At 39.2% G+C, this 16207-nt stretch overlaps 1 protein-coding gene across 4 annotated transcripts; it reads right to left on the bottom strand.

Annotated features, from left to right (window-relative positions):
- Positions 1-1030: 1030 nt before the first annotated feature.
- On the bottom strand, positions 1031-15233 carry grhl1 (grainyhead-like transcription factor 1). 4 transcript variants are annotated; one of them, XM_034858278.1, is made up of 16 exons: positions 15010-15233; positions 12614-12803; positions 12266-12339; positions 11300-11433; positions 10975-11210; positions 10359-10444; positions 9882-10035; positions 9667-9778; positions 9132-9226; positions 6446-6689; positions 5695-5822; positions 4416-4444; positions 4115-4197; positions 2500-2585; positions 2059-2123; positions 1031-1371 (listed from the first exon to the last, which is right to left on the bottom strand). In XM_034858278.1, the coding sequence occupies exons 1-16, from the start codon at positions 15027-15029 to the stop codon at positions 1257-1259; spliced, it is 1851 nt and encodes a 616-aa protein (XP_034714169.1). In that variant the 5' UTR covers positions 15030-15233; the 3' UTR covers positions 1031-1256. The 4 variants fall into 4 exon arrangements, with proteins under 4 accessions (XP_034714169.1, XP_034714170.1, XP_034714172.1 ...); XM_034858279.1 differs by having other exon boundaries at positions 10359-10441; XM_034858281.1 differs by having other exon boundaries at positions 10359-10441; positions 11092-11210.
- Positions 15234-16207: the final 974 nt, after the last annotated feature.

The following is a 16207-nucleotide window of genomic DNA, read 5'->3' as shown; positions in this document are numbered from 1 at the left end:
TGGATAGCCTTTATTGGGCACTTTGTACATCAAATCCTTTACATAAAAAACAACAATTAAAAACATGTTGTCTTCCCTTGACATGTTATTTTAGAATAACTTCATATAAAAAGGAAAAAAAAACATTATATTAATAGGAATAATAGAAATTTGGATATATATGCAAAAAAAACAACAACAATGACCCACATCCAGCTCTTAATAAATATATACACAATAAGTACTGAAATACAACATGAGGGATCATAAAGATCCATTTTTTTCAGTGGATATATACAACAATATTTCCATAAAAAAAAAAGCTGGTTTAACAGTTAATATGTATTATATACTGTAGTTATGGCAATAGAGGAAATTAATTTTCTGAATTTTTCTAAGCCTAAATATCTTATTGCACTTCCAGAACAGCCTGCGTAGACTAGTAGACATTCATTGAACTTTGTCATCAACATTCAGAAAACTACTGTACAGGGAAAGGGTAGCTGTTTTTTAGCATTATTATCAATATATTTAGTGACTAATTAATACTTTCAAAGAGGCCATTATTTAAATTGATCTGACATAAAGTCATTCATTTAAAAACAACATGTATCCTATGTTAAAAACACACACATTTACAATATTCTACCCTAATTGTATGATGGTTAAAGATAGTTTTACACACTAAATACTGCCATGTTGTTTAGTATTAATACACTGAACCACTGGGGCTCCATCAACAATTTGCTGTCTGTCTTTGTCTGCTAACTACCCAACTTTACAGACTGTAATCATCAGTGCTATGGCTTTAGGAAGAAAAAGATGAGCGGTTTCTCTACATTAAAAGAAACACTGCTGCTTGCATAGCATGAGGTATAGCAGCACCACAAATGCTCTGCACAATCATGTTCAAAAGTAGGCACTATTATCTGAGCTGCAACTTACTGAATACAAAAAGAAAGTGTCAAATCAATCAAATGTTGTCACTTGTTGATTTGTATGCATAAAAAGGTGTAATATGTTAATTAATGAATCAAAAATGTATAACTTACATATCTAATCAACATCGAGGTCTATTAAGAGCTAAGGCTTTTTGTTTTTTAAATACCTCTTGTGGGACTTTTTAAATCTGCTTGACATTAATATAGCTCAGAGACAACATGATTAAAGTTTCAGATGAAGTCCATAATCACGGCATAGCTAGATGTGTAAACCACTTCTACTGACGGCTCCATTTCATTTGTCCTCCATCTCTCTGGTCACCTCATCCTGTCCAATCAGATTTCAGTGAGGGTGAGTTTGAACATGCCACCCATCTCCTCCATGGTGATCTGGAAGGTGTCTTCGTTGGAGTAATGTTTGATGATGTTGTCATCCATGTGGACTAGGATCCTATTATAGGACGGATATGGGTGTTAGTGACTTATTCGCGTGCATGTGTGTGTGTGTGTGTGTGTCTATATACACATATATCCAAAATCAAATCAAAGACTAATATCCTGACTTATTTGGTAATAATAAATTAATGAATGCACAGAAGAAGAAGCTGACAATCTACTGTATACATATAGGTGTGTGTAAAATACTTGTACAATTACTAATTTATCTTCTATTTTTAAAGCAATGTTTTGACATTTTGGGTAGCTACAGCCAGCAGCCGGTAGTTACCTTTGAACAGAGCCTGTTTCCAGTTTTTGTGCTAAGCTAAGTCAACCCGCTGCTGGCTACAGCTAAAGGTTTGCTTATCACCTTCAACATTTACCTTCAACATCCCAATTATGGGGATGTTAGTCAAGCCTGTAAGGATATGTTCCTGTACTCACAAATTTACCTAATAAATTTCAATTAGGAACACATTTAAAATAATATATTAGGCAGATGTCAATTTTGTTTAGTGTAAGTGAGGTCTTTTGTGTTTGTCCTCCCTGCAACAGGGATGTGACATAAATAGACAAATATCACAGAGCCCCTTGGAAAAGCATGTATGAATGTATTTATATGGTTATTCATTAATGTCAGATTTGGTCCTACATAAAGTTTCATACGTAGTGTAGTGCAGTGTTGTAGACTCATACTCACCCTTTCTTGCACTTCTTATAGACCTTTTCAACCTTATCCAAAGGTAATTCATACTTTTCTGAAATCTGGTTGAAAACAAACACAAATCCATGTTAAAATATTGCAAGAACCGTAAAAGCTTAAACAAAGATCATATATGCAAAAAAATTGTCTAATCCATCACAGATACCTGGTTTACCTGTTAATCAACTCTACTGTTGGTTTGCCATAATTACTGTACATATTTTTAACTGCCTCGATCTCTCTCTCTCGCTTTTATCAATCCACTCCATGTATTTTTTCTTCCCAACATTATTCCTGTGTGGGTGTCCTGTCACAGCTTATTTAACCTTCCTCTCTCCTGGGTTTCAAGTGCATGGCCAGAGCCCACCAATAGGAAACAAAAGTACATGAAAATGGAATACGAGTCAGCACCAGTATAATGAACTGAGGGCAACTTACAGCTTCCACCAGGCCTTTCAGCGTGGGATTCTTCAGCATGAGGGCATCAAATACCTCTTCCGTCTCCCTGCGCACGTACAGCAGTACTGTGTGGTGAAAAGAGAAAGAAGACACAAGAAGGCGTCAAAGCAATGCACATACTGTATGTTCATAGTTTGGATTCAAAAACAAACCCCAAATCTGGCTTTAAACAAAAATCACTGCGTCAGTCTGAACAGTTTGACTGCTGGTTTGGTTAATTTATGTGGGTTTGAGGATTTGTGGCATTACTGCATCCCTGTCTACAATTTGTAGTATCAAAGCTAAAGCACATGCACAAATACAGTATCATTAATCCATTAGTACATTTTAAGATGTACTGTATAACTTTGCAGGCCATTTGAAGTAAATACCCCCCTGCAAGACTACATGGGCCCTCATCCATATAAATAAAGAAGTGGCACTGGGCCTGAAAGCGTTGGGTGAGTGACTATATGGTGCTGTTTCATAAATGCTACATGACCACAGTTCATTGTGGTCTGGAGCTGCCATGAATAACTTTGTTCGAGAAAGAGATTTTTAACATAGATTGGCAGCACACTCCCTTTTAAACCATCGCACCACTGCCAATTTAACAACTGTAAAAACAAAAACATAACGGCTGTCGTGGAAACATTATAAAAACTTCACCTAAACCATTGACTGAATTTAATTTGATTTAAAATCAATTTAAGGTGACACGGAACATGCTTTTCGCTCAATCATCAACAATTACTTCAAAAGTCTACTTGTCCCCTCTTATAACATGTTAATGGCTGGTATAGTGTGACATGAGTTGTGAGCAGTTTAAAGACCTCCAAAGAGTGAATAAGGGTTTGGAGATTGTTCATTTGAAGAACATTTACTGGCATGATGCAGTATTTCACAAAAAAAACAGGGGAGAAAAAATACATTATTTAGTGCAACAGGAGCATCTGGTGAGCCCTTGAAACCTCACTGTAGTTATTGATTGGTTTGGTTTACATCTGATCAGCTCAATTAGTTCTCTGTTGATGGTTTACGTTTCCAGACTTAAATCCTGAAGCAAAAATGTATTTTGGAAGATCTAGTCGGCCTTAGGGAAGCTTTAATATATGCAGGTGTATTCAGGCAAAGTCTGTGTGAAACAGGTTTTAAATGATCAAGGTGAAGCCCAAAACCTTCCTCTTATAGATATAAAAAATCCCAAAGCCTTTATTTAAATGTTTTAGTATTGAAAAAATGCTTGCTCTATGCCTTAGATATATTGTAAAGGGCATAGACTTATAGTTTGACAATAGTTCAGAAAATAGTTATCAGTGGTATTTTGTTTGGCCAGTGCAAGCATCAGACACGTGTGCAAATTAAAAAAGAAAATCATCATATGGCCCAGAGTGTATGTGTGTGTGTTTGTATGTTTGTGTGTGGTGGTGGTGGTGTTGGGGCAGACCAACCCCAGCAAACACCACATACACTTTAACACAATGATTTGCTCCTGAGAAGAGCATGAACACCTTGATCATTACACTACAGCAAAGCACACACAAACACAAACACACAAACACACACACACGCACACACACACACACATACACACACACACACACACACACACAACCTTTCTTTGGTTCTTCTCTTGCCATTTTGTTTGGGGGTGAACCGAACTCATCCTCGCTGAAGGGTAACCGCTTCATGCCCGAGCTGCAGTGGAAACACACACAAATCAGTGCTTAAATTCCCTTAACAACCCGCTAACAGGCTAATAAACTCATATGTATGCACACAAAGCCCAGGGCACAACACATGTGTCTCTGTATGCCTTTTACTGGGAGGTTGCCAAAGGTTGTCTGGGTACAAAACAACTTAAAAAGCAAGTGTGAAAAAAAGAAAGTATGAAATTAGGGCCTCAGTGAACTCACCTCTCTTCTCCCTCTTCTGTCTGGTAAGGCTGCAGAGGAAACAGAAAAAGAGAAATAAACTCATATGGAAGATAACAAAAAAAAGGTCCCCAAAATCTATCAGAGCATTCTTTAATTTGCTAATACTATCAGCTATAGATGATAAGGTCTGAGAATAAGGTATCCAATATTCATGGCAATAAAAGACATTAAGATTAAGTTAAACATAATTTGAATATATAGTCTGCAATGCATGTTTAAAATGTCCTACTTTGTATGTGCTGCATTACAAATTTTATTACAATTTTATTGGATAAGGTAAATCAAAATGTGTTGTTTTCTTTTTTTAAATCTTAGAAACTGCTGTTTTGTTAGCTCTCTGGCTGTATTGATTGAAGGCTTTACTGTTTATAGAATTCTATTCTGAGAGGGAACCCAGTAAACCCTGAGTTTATCAGAAACTGATAGCAGTTCAGTCAGGTTAAATGTCATTGGCAACAACAACAACAAAAACAACAACAACTTCCTGTCCCTCCCTCAGCTTTGCTGGTAGCAATGTAAACTTAGTGAGAGTGAGATAAAGGGACAGTGGGATTACTTTTTTAACCTTTACTTAGCTGGGGTTGCTCATGATCTGACCAGCAGTGGGCACTCATAGGCCAAAAGTATTCCAATTTATTTCACTTTAAATAAAGCAGCTCATTGTAAAAAAACATAACATGAAAAGGGCAGGAACTGAGCCAAAAAATAAATGTGTTCTGGCCGGGTGTACATTCCCACACCTCACTTTAAGTGTCATGTGACATGTTCGAGAAGAAGAAGAAGAAGCAAAGTACAAAGTCCAGTCACTGAAAAGATAAAAACCTGACAACTGCACACATGCTTAAAGAGTGCCACATATAGCATCTACACATCATTCACCAAACCGCAGTCCTCTCTCCATCACCATTTCCTCTGAGCATCCAAACACATTAAGTTGGCAGTACAGGTAGTATCTTCTGAAACTCCCGGTTTGTTTTGAATCACTGGTAAATGATTCATCCTGTGTGTAAGCAGTTTGAAATACAGCCACTGGTATTTAGGACTCCTATCAGAGCTCTAAACCAGAACTCACTGTTCTTGCCAACTAGCAAGCAGGTCACCTCAACCTGCTGGCTTATGAGTGGGTAGAAGCATAAAAACAAACTCTTCATGGACAATCTAAGATGCAATAAATCTTACATAAATGCAGCAAAACCAAATGTTGATGTCAAAGAAATTACATGTTAATCCATGCTAGGTGTCTGTGCCTGGCACTTACATGGCGCTGGAAGGTAGAGAAGTGAATGTCAGGTATGAAAAGGACAGGCTGGGTCTCGTGGTCGGTCATCATTTTGAAGATGGTCACATCGTTGCGTTTCTGAAGGACAGGAATTTTGGCATCCACAACTGAGAGGAAAATACACAACAGGGAGCAATTTAGGTTATCATTAGGCATCAATCGCTCTATTAATGCAGAAGGACATCTTCAAAGGCTTTAAACCTGCAATATTATATTGTTATGGCCGCTTGGTGTGCCAAACAACAAGCTGATACCTTATGAGGTTTTTACAATGTGTACGCAAAGGAAATGTCCATTTACACATCCAGATAACACAAAGCAACATTGGCATTTATTTAGAGTTGTGTTTCTGGTTCAACATTCCAGTAAGCTGCAGCCAGTGAAACCAAAACAATGAGCTGAAACAAGCTCTCTGGAGCTGAGAAGAACTGCAGAGTTGTGTTATAGGCCTGTCCCTTGGGTTCATTGACCCATTGTTCACGTAAAAATTTGGATTGGCGCAGCTTAAATACAAAGAAAGATCATCTTATAACTTTGAAATAGGTGATTTGAGGTAAGAAAGAGGCAGTGTGTGGATGTTTTCATCTGTTAAGAAATGTAAAAGATTGTACAACTATACTAGACATGAATACACTTAAACTCTGGGATTAGGTAGGAAAAGAATGTAGATCAAATAACAGCGGTTTCAGTCCCCCGCTTTTGCAAGGTAGAGTACTACTGAGTGACTTACAGGCCAGGCTGGGGTTGAGCTCGGCGACCTTCCCTTTCCGGCGGGACTGCTTCCTTTCCTCGTCTCGGATCTTCCTCTCGGCTCCCTTGTCACAGAAGACTTTGATCTGGCAGTAGGCGCGGTGGATGGGCTTGTTGCTGCGGTTGTTGTAGCTGTAGGTGTCGATCTGCAAGTTCAGAGGAAGACCCTTCACGCCCTTCTGGGAAGAAAAGTCGGTGCTCAGACAGTTGACGGAGATGAAGATCTGTGGAGGGAGGAAAGAGGAACATGTGTGTTTTGTGAGAAATGCAAAGTTGGAGAAATTAAACTTAAAAACATCCAGCAAGCATCATCATAAAGAAGGTTTCTACTTTAATTATTTTATCATTACAATTATTATCATTCCATTTCATGTGTGAAATACTGAAGGCCTTTCTGCAGTTAGGTCCTCAGACTACATTCAATGTTCTGTGTTGCCCTCTTTTGGTTGACTCTTGTAATAACAGGCTCATATTTTTTTCTTTCTTTTCCCTTGTCCTCCTGCTAGTGCTTGTATTGAAAACAGGTTATCACTGTGTCAACAAAACACACTATCAAAAAATAGGGTTTGGCAGCACCTGACAAAGAAGAACCAAGGGGTAAGCAGCAGATAACACAGATATATATATATATATATATAGATATATATATATATATATATATATATATATATATATATATATATATATATATATATACATACACACACACAGTGTATATTATTAAAAGGGATTTTTTGTGAAGGTATTTGAGCATTGAATTAAAGGTCCCATGACGTGGTACTCTTTGGATGTTTTTATATAGACCTTAGTGGTCCCCTAATACCATTTCTGTGGAGGCCGTGGGGGGTGGCCTTGACCAACTGCCACTTTACTCATTTGAAAGTCGTGATGTCTCTTTCTCATGGGCGGGCCAAATTCTCTGGGTGGGCAAAGCAGAGAAAGGGGAGGTAACCTTCCCCTTATGACATCATAATGGGCAAGATTCCAGATCGGCCCATCTGAGCTTTCATTTTCACAAAGGCAGAGCAGGATACCCAGGGCTTGGTTTACACCTATCGCCATTTCTAGCCACTGGGGGACCATAGGCAGGCTGGTTGAACGCACATTAATGGAAAAAAAAAACTCATATAGTGAAATATTCATACCATTGGACCTTTAAGAAAGTAAAATCCTTGGGAGTCAGTCTATTTATCAGTGAATACACTAACATGTTTATGTATAGTAACTTACCTCTATGTATATATTGTGTAGAGACAAGCTGAGGAAACCAGTTGAAAGGTCTGATGTCATGATCTAATTCATGACTTTCGAGTTGGATTAAAATCACATACTGTATTGTAGTTTTATTTCTTACATGTATCTGCTGTATTTGTCTGTAAAAATAGTATAACATTATTTTCTATACCCTTGAAGTGTTCTATGATAATATTAGGAGTGATTATCAATAATGATTTGTACATTTTTTGAAGCACCTGTGTTACTTTGTCTTGTATTGGTTGTTTCTGGCAACTTAAATTATACTTTGTTAGAGCATAAAAGAAATGATTGTCATTAAAATATGTTTTTTTTGTGGTAACATCAGCAAACTGCCCCCAGAGCAGGTAAACATAAGAGAGAAGCTGCCTTTTGCAAATACACCACATAACAAGTAATATATATATACTGCAGAGCAATCACCTCAGGGGCAAGCCACACATACACACCCGGGCTCTCACACACAGAATACACACACGAAGAACATCCTATGGACACAGGCCTCGAGTCATATGGCAGTTAGACCCACATCCTGGTGTGTGTGTGTGTGTGTGTGTGTGTGTGTGTGTGTGTGCGCGCATGCTTGCTTGCGTGACAGAATGGTTTGTGCATGTGTATTTTTTTAGGATAAGTGTAGCCTACAGAGAGCAAGACGCTGGAGATCAGCCATGGCGCCACGTTGTCTTTTTCGTCTGTTAGCTTGTCATATGTCCTCCATCTCAGACTGGCAGTGGATCAGTGGCAGAGCAGTTTGACAGGATGGTCAACAACAAACCACACAATCCAAGAGTGGAAGAGAGGACAGGAGCTCCTCCTTTCTGTCACCTCTCCCACTCGTTGAAAAGGATTTTATTTGTTAACTGTCTGATTGCTCCTCAACCTCCCCTGCTGAGTTTCCTCATTCCTGCACTCTTTGTTACTTCTGTCTGGTGTGCAGAAATACCTTAACACACAGCATCACAATAGGGGTGACAAGCAGGTTGGACCAGTCAAGAAAACTCACACTACACACCTCCATGTCTCTACGCAACAAGACTTAATACATGAGAGGAGTGAAAACACATGAAAGCATCTTCACTCTTCTATTTGGGGCCCAAATTATCTTTTAACAACTGTTTTGGAGGATCACATGTACAAAGCCGCTGACTATCACCAACAAAGGGTGACAACACCTCAAACCTTAATACCGGTTCTTAAAAAAAACTTAAAAAAGGAAGAGTTGTCTATTTGGCTTAAGGTTGTGTTGTTGTCAAAGGTTCAAGATTCATATTAAGAGTTCAAGACAATGACGTATGTGGAAACCCCTTAAACCAAACCTGTCCTTCTTCAGAAGCAGCCTGAGGATTGGAAGATGGTGTCACTCAGTTGTATATCTGTGAAGCAGTGTGCGTATGTCAGATTTATTGTCTTACTTTGGCCTCCTCATTGGTATCCCAGGTGAAGGAAATGGCATTATAGGAAATCTCCTCAATGTTGCCAATGGTGTTGAAGCTCTCCTTGTAGTCAGCTGTGACAATAAAACAAGCGTTTACTAATTAAGTAGCAGATTGAGATATACAGTTGAACCAACCAGGCTAGTGTAAAAGTGTATTAAAAACTTTGTTCACTAAGTTACGGTAATATACACTGAGGTTTTAAAAGACGGCAGAATAAATCCCTAGCAACACGCCTTTTTCTGTCAGCTACTGCTAAGCTGCTCTTTCAACCAGACACTTAACATGTGTCCAGACACAGGAGGATTAATCAGCCTGCTCAATGAAAACCAGGAATGAATGATTGGATCATTAAAATCACTACCATCTGTGCACCAGCAGTGTTTCAGACGTTACACTTGACTTTATTTGACTCTTTTTAATTTGAGCCTTTGTTGCAGCACTCTTGTTCTACCATAGAGTACATATTTTTCTATTTGTGATTAACACCTTACATAAAAAAAGTGTCTCTTACCAATGTCCAGACACCTCTGTTTGGCAGTGTGCTGTCTAGAGTGCCAGTACTTCCAGTGCTTCAGTTGATCATCTCTGCACTTCTCCTCTCCAAACACCACCATCACTACACTCTGCAACGCATACACAATGACAACTTACTATGTTATAATGAGAATTTAGTATGTGATTAATGTCAGAAATCCTATGTTGTTAATTGTTTCCGTTCTTTCTTACCCTGACTTTGGTGATGGGCTGCTGCATGCCTTTGTTGTCAACCTCTCTGAGGGTGATCGGGTAAAACTGGCCCTTGTTGAGGTACGTCATTGTCCCGTCACCTGTCTTCTGACGTAGAGACTTGGACGCCTCAAGAGTGTACTCAAAGTTGTTCCTAAAATACAGTGAAAAAGCAGCAGAATTAAGTAACCATCAAGAATAACATATGGAGAAAGGGCATTTAGTTTTTGTAAAACTGGAGAAAAAGAATGAATAGCATTCAGCATGGTGCACGCTTCTTTAAGCCGCTGCTGGTAAAACACAAAGTATGTGTGTTGGGCCAGATAAAGCCTGTGTGTGCAGACTCTTGTATTTTACACGCAGGGGAGTCTGGTGTCTCCCCTGTGACTGTGATGAATGAGGTCATTCTGCTGTCTTGTGTCAAAAAGCTGAATGGCGGTGGAAGTCGGACGGTGGGCCGGCGGCAGCACAACTTACCCCTGCACGGTGTTAAAGTGATTGTAGTCCCGAGGCGACATTGAGGCCATACGTAACTGAAGATCCCCTGGGAAGGAAAACACCTGCTGCGCACAAAGAAAACAGATAAAGAGTGTAAAGTAAGGCTCAGCTAAAAAGAATATTAAACAGCTACTTTGCTGAAATGATTTATTTTAGAATCCTCTTCTTATAATTCACCAGAAGAATACTTTAATTTAGTTCTTATAAATCTGTTCTTCCTCTTCATTCCCATTTATTTTAGTTCTGTCTTGCTGCTAACCCACCCTCATCCCCTCCTTTACAGGGGTTTTGTTGGGTTTTTCTAAGGTAGTTCCCCTCCAGGTTAAATGGAAAAAGAGGAGAGAGAAAGGGCTTTGGCTATTGTAGGAGAAAAGTACAGCACTTTATTGTGTTGGTGAGACAATGGCATAATAACACACTGGGCCGCTATTTGGGCATGTTCAAATAAAACCAGGGAAGGCTGAGCCCACCGCTGGCTCCATGGGATCAGGTGAATATCCTATTGTGTGATGGGAGAGATCTGAGAGTGGAGAGGGGAGCAAAGAGAAGAGGGTGAGCATTAGTAGGGTTAAGAAAGGGGGATCGAAACACACACCTCCTGGGAACCATCCTTGTAACTCTCAGAGAAGGTGGAGTCGGGGGGCGTGCGTGACTGGGTGTTGGGGCTGAACTGGACCGAGTTGTGGGTCAGCTGGCGTTCAAAGACACTCACATGGCCATCAGTTTCGGCACAGTTGTTTGGCACGGTCACTGAGAAGCCGTGTGTGGGCATCTCTGTCTTGACGGACGGGTAGTTTGGCATGGCAGCAATGGACACAGTGACGGTCGTGTCTAAGTAGAAGGAAATCGACAAACTGACGATCAAGATTTCTGTTTTTAAGCTGCTTGTGTGTTTTTATTTTAAAAGAATGTGAACAGACCTGGGGAGGGAAACTGGGACCTCTTGTCCTGGGACAGCTGAAGAAAATTAAAGGGTCCCTTAAGGACCTGGATCCTGCTCTCCATCCCACCGTCCTGATGAGGGGCCATGGTGTGTCCAGACTGGAGCTGGTGTCTGCATCAAATCAAAACAGCGCACATGTACTAGAGGATTTAAAATGTTATCCAGCATGTTGTGAATCCCATTAACCAAAACTAACATTAACTCTTTCATATACCCTGACATGAGCGCTCATATCCTTTCAACACCTATATTAACTACATACCATCAAAATTATGTGTTTTTTAAACATATTTTAACCTGTTCTTGGTGCTTTTTTCTGTTTTGTAATTGTGTTCATGTGATTAGTGTTTATGTTTTTATGTTTTATTTTGTTTGGTTTTTACAGCTGTGCAACCAATTAGTTAATAAATTGATTGATTGATTACCCTTAGACAACTATTTAAAAGTAATTAGTAGCTCTCGAGCTTAATTCTTTTATTCTCCTTAGATATTTTAAAGCTTTATCTGTTTTTTTACATCGGTATTTTGTACACTTATGACTGCTTATATTTATTCCTCTTGCGTCTCAGTGAAATACTCTCATAAAAAAGTTACTATAACTGTCTGTTTTAACTTTAAATGAAGAGCAAATCTGGTGGAGAAACTCCTAAATTGTTTTCAAGTTAAAAACAAGGCTCATTTTCCTTTCTCCAAGACCTTTTAGAGAAACATTGTTCTCCTACACAGATGAATATGTGAACAGCTTTAAATGGATTTTAATAAATGAGCAGTTAAGGCTGCACACTCTACTGCTTCTACATAAATATGCAAATGTATGCATACAATTCTGAGAATGTGAAATAGCTTGAATCTCTCTGCTCCTTTATTGCCGTAGATCCCCTTGGCTTTTAATGCTCTTATTTTTTTGAAAGGGGGGTGGTATTAGGTGAGGGCTGCTGTTTACCTTTTGTTGGGATCCACATCACAGACCAGGGTTTCTGGCTTGCTCTGGGTTATTGTTCTCTTTTCCCTGGGCACCTGTATGGGAGGGTAAACACAGCCGCTCAGCGTCTGACCACATCACATCCAACAAGCCGGGTCATCCTGCGGTCTATAGATCAATTACATGACATAGGGCTCTGTCTAACAGATGCTGCTTCATTGTCGGATGTCAGTATGGATGAAGATCATATAGGTAAATCCTGATTTGGCTGCTTCGGGATCAACTGTACATTTTTACAAAAGAGCACAGAAAGTTGGAGAATTATTTCCTGCATGGTCAAGACAGCAATTCCTAAGGTTTTCCTGTTACCTTATAGTAGTCGTAGAGCAGGCCGAGAGCTGCTGCGCTATCCTCGTCTCCGTTTATGCTCATCATGGCCTTGGTGGCAGCCGTCAGCGGGTTCTCCAGAAAGGATTTCCAGGCTTCATCTTCTGTGGTGAAGGGGCGACGCTGGCCGCCATAGCCCGGCTCGTTCTGGAGAACCAGGACCGCACGCTTACTGCGAGAAAAGAAGAGGATGTTTAATAAGTTGCTGTGTACTTACTAAATTATTAAGATGCTAATGTTTTTTTTTAAATACAGTTATCTGCTTATGTGATGTTATCTGCTTACGTTAACTTTTTATCAAGTTATGTTTCAGTTGATGTCGACAATTGATGGATGCAACTTATACATGTTGACAAAGAGCAGATATAGCTTTTGGATTATATGAGCTTCTTATTAAGCGTTAAAATGATTTATTTTCTTCACTGACAAATACAAGTTTACAAAGCCAAGACGTACAAGCACAACCTTGTTCCAAACAGACAAACAGGTTATAAGAGCGAAGGAGATCAACCATGCAGATGTTCTTTATCTGTGAAACCTGTTGTTCAAGCTTTTTGATGATTGCACAACAAATCTCAGCCATTGAACCACTGAAGTGTCTCTAGCAAAAGACGCTCTACAGGCTCATCCAGTGTGACGACTCTGGTTCAGGGACTTCTCATTGGCTGGGAACTGACCGCAAGTGACGCACCTGACCCTGCAACATTCCAACGCCATGCTATTGTTTTTTGTTGTTTTAAGAAAATCATGAGTTTTTATTCTAAGTCACAGTCTGCATCCCTCTCCTCCTCTTCCTCTTCCGCCTTTTGAGGTCTTCAGAGTCATTGCAAACCTTTAGAGTCATTTGTAAACAGTACTCAGTTGGACAAATTAGAACACGCACCGGCTTGTGTTTCTATGTGTCTCATCTGCTTGTAATGGTATTAACGGGGTACATTTAAGCTCATTAAACTCAGGTAAACAGCTTAAATTTGATAAGGAAATAGAGCTTCAGTTTTGAGAAGTGAGATTCATTCAACATTTCAACACTGAACCTGCCTATTTACTGAGCATTGTAGTGTTTGCTCAGCTTGTATTTGCTTAGATGGGTTAAGCCTTACACCTAAAACAAGGGAAAGTCTTTAGGCGAGCTCTTGTTATTAAAGTTTAATTTATATCATTAGCTTTCCTTGTCAAACTTTGGAAACTACACACACATTCAATCCCTCCACCAAATCTGCTGGAGTTTCTGCCACAACAAAGTAATTATGATGAAGTGAAAACGGACTGGCTCAGTTTCCACATTGAGTCGCTACAACAAACATAGCTGTTTTCCCTCTCTGTGGTCAAAGCAAAGTGATAATTAGTAATTCTATATCTAATTGTGCTATTCATAAAATGCAACCTGATAAGATCCATTATTAACTGGCAATAAAACTCTAAGGAAATGTAATCCATTACTAAACCAAAACAAAGAAGACTTTGATTGTTTTGAGATTAATATTAGATTTAGCTTGTAGTCGGTAATGCAGCATTAATTAACGGATTGCCACTTTTAATGTACCAGAGCTTGAAAAAAAACCTTAATATTTAGAGAAATGTGCGTGTAGTTTCTAATTTTTGACACCCAAAAAACATTTGAGTCATATAGTCATATAGCCAATAGTAAAATCCACCAAAACCTCATAAGGCTTGCTTGATTACATTGTCTGTGTCAGTAAAGGCGAGCCAACGCCTAGCAGGTGTACAATTTCACTCCCCTTAAAAGTCTCCTTGTCATTGACCTCAAAAAACATACAGAATATAGGCTAAGCATTTATATCAACATTATTCCTCTATACAACATAATACTTTTTAGTGAAGCTGTTGATCAAAACTCTTACATGAATTGAATAACCATCTTTTCTTTAGCTGACTGCTGAGGTCCATGTTTATTCCTGAATAAACATATTTAAGACTATCCACATAACTTCTAGAGCTTAAAGCAAAACCAAACACCAAACCGCCCATCGCTACGGGACAGTTTTTATTCTAATGGGCGCCTCTGCTCGCACGACAGGTGGAGATACACCTGTACAGGCTTGAACATGACAGGTGAAATGAGTGCAGTTACACCATGGGAAACTATGAGATGTAATCGCTCACACTTGGCAGCTCAGTCTTAAAGTAAACTTCCCTTGTTTAAAAAAAAGTAAGATGCTGTTATATATAATCCTAAAAGAATGCTTAAATATCAGCAGCCGCAGATCAGACGTGGACCACAAAGTTTCCTCAGATTTTAAAATCCGTCTGTGCCATGAACTAAAAAAATTCCAAAAGTTATTTACAGGCAGTATTAAAAGCTTATAGTGTCTCTTGCTCGTTCTGCAGCCTAAAAGTGGAGCGTCAGGACAACTTACTTGTCATGCTCCTGTGACATCTCTGTCGGTCGAACTGGACTTTCTAGTTGGTACTGAAAATCCGATCCGTCTTCTTTACCGTGAAAAACTCCACCGCTAACGCTGGATGAGGGCCGCGGCAACAAACAAGGTGTCCCCTACTGAGAGAACGGGTTTTGTCGGCTTTTCTCGCTTTTTTGGGGCAATGCTGAGATAGTAAGGCCGGTTTTACCTGTGACAGGCCCGTGGATTGGATTACAGGTGTCTGGGAGGGCGGGGCCACACCGTCAATTACCCTCTCCGAGTTTGTGATTGGCTCACCTGGTGGCCTATCTGCGAGCTGTAGAGGGACTCAGGGAGAGCCAGAGGAGGAGCACGGTTCAACAGCTGTGATTTTATCATTTGGGTTTTTCATTTGGAAAGAAATATGTCTATGTTCAAATTGGCTAGGCCTACATAATTCGTTAAAAACGTGATTAAAGTGTTAAAACAAAGGTATTTAAAAGAAAAAACGGACAAAAAACTGAAGGAGAAAAAACTATGAACAACTGAAGATGCATCAATATTACAACTGATGAAAGTATTTGCACAAATCAGTGGTGGGGTTTTAATTTAAGGACTGCAGGAACAAGGAACAGCTTCTTTTAGCCATGGTTACTGCAGTATTGTGGGCAATGATTATAATTATTCATGCTTTAGGTAAGAAGACTTTCTGTTCAGCAACGTAGTCTATATGTATGCTATGCCTGCCCACCAATGAGAATCAAAAATGATAATTATCCCAAAAACCTGCACACTTATCTGCCGGTATTGAGTACTGACCAGATAGAGTGCTGTCTTCTCCCCCAATGTCAAAACTGTAATCATCACTGCATGGAGATCATTTAAATAAATGTAATGTAAATTAACATGAGGCTTAAAATTGACTCAGTTTATATTGACATCAACCAAGAAGCTGTTTTTAAAGGGTTGGTTCAACATTTTCCATCAGGTGCCCACATGGACATTGAAACAGGTTTTCCTTGCTGTGGCCATGAAAAAAAAAAAAAAAAAAAAAGCTTTGTTCTGTACATATAGGCTATACTCTAAAGTTTATCTGAAGAAAACATGAGGCTTCAACAGTCTGACTTAGACAAATCCAGTGAGTATCTTCTATAGTTAATGTCTTTTACACTAAGTTCAAAATTCAAAACTGACTTAAAGCATTGTCTACCTATTC

Source organism: Etheostoma cragini, chromosome 20, assembly GCF_013103735.1.
Source record: "Etheostoma cragini isolate CJK2018 chromosome 20, CSU_Ecrag_1.0, whole genome shotgun sequence".
NCBI lineage: Eukaryota > Metazoa > Chordata > Actinopteri > Perciformes > Percidae > Etheostoma > Etheostoma cragini.
This window is presented reverse-complemented; position numbering and strand designations above follow the sequence as displayed.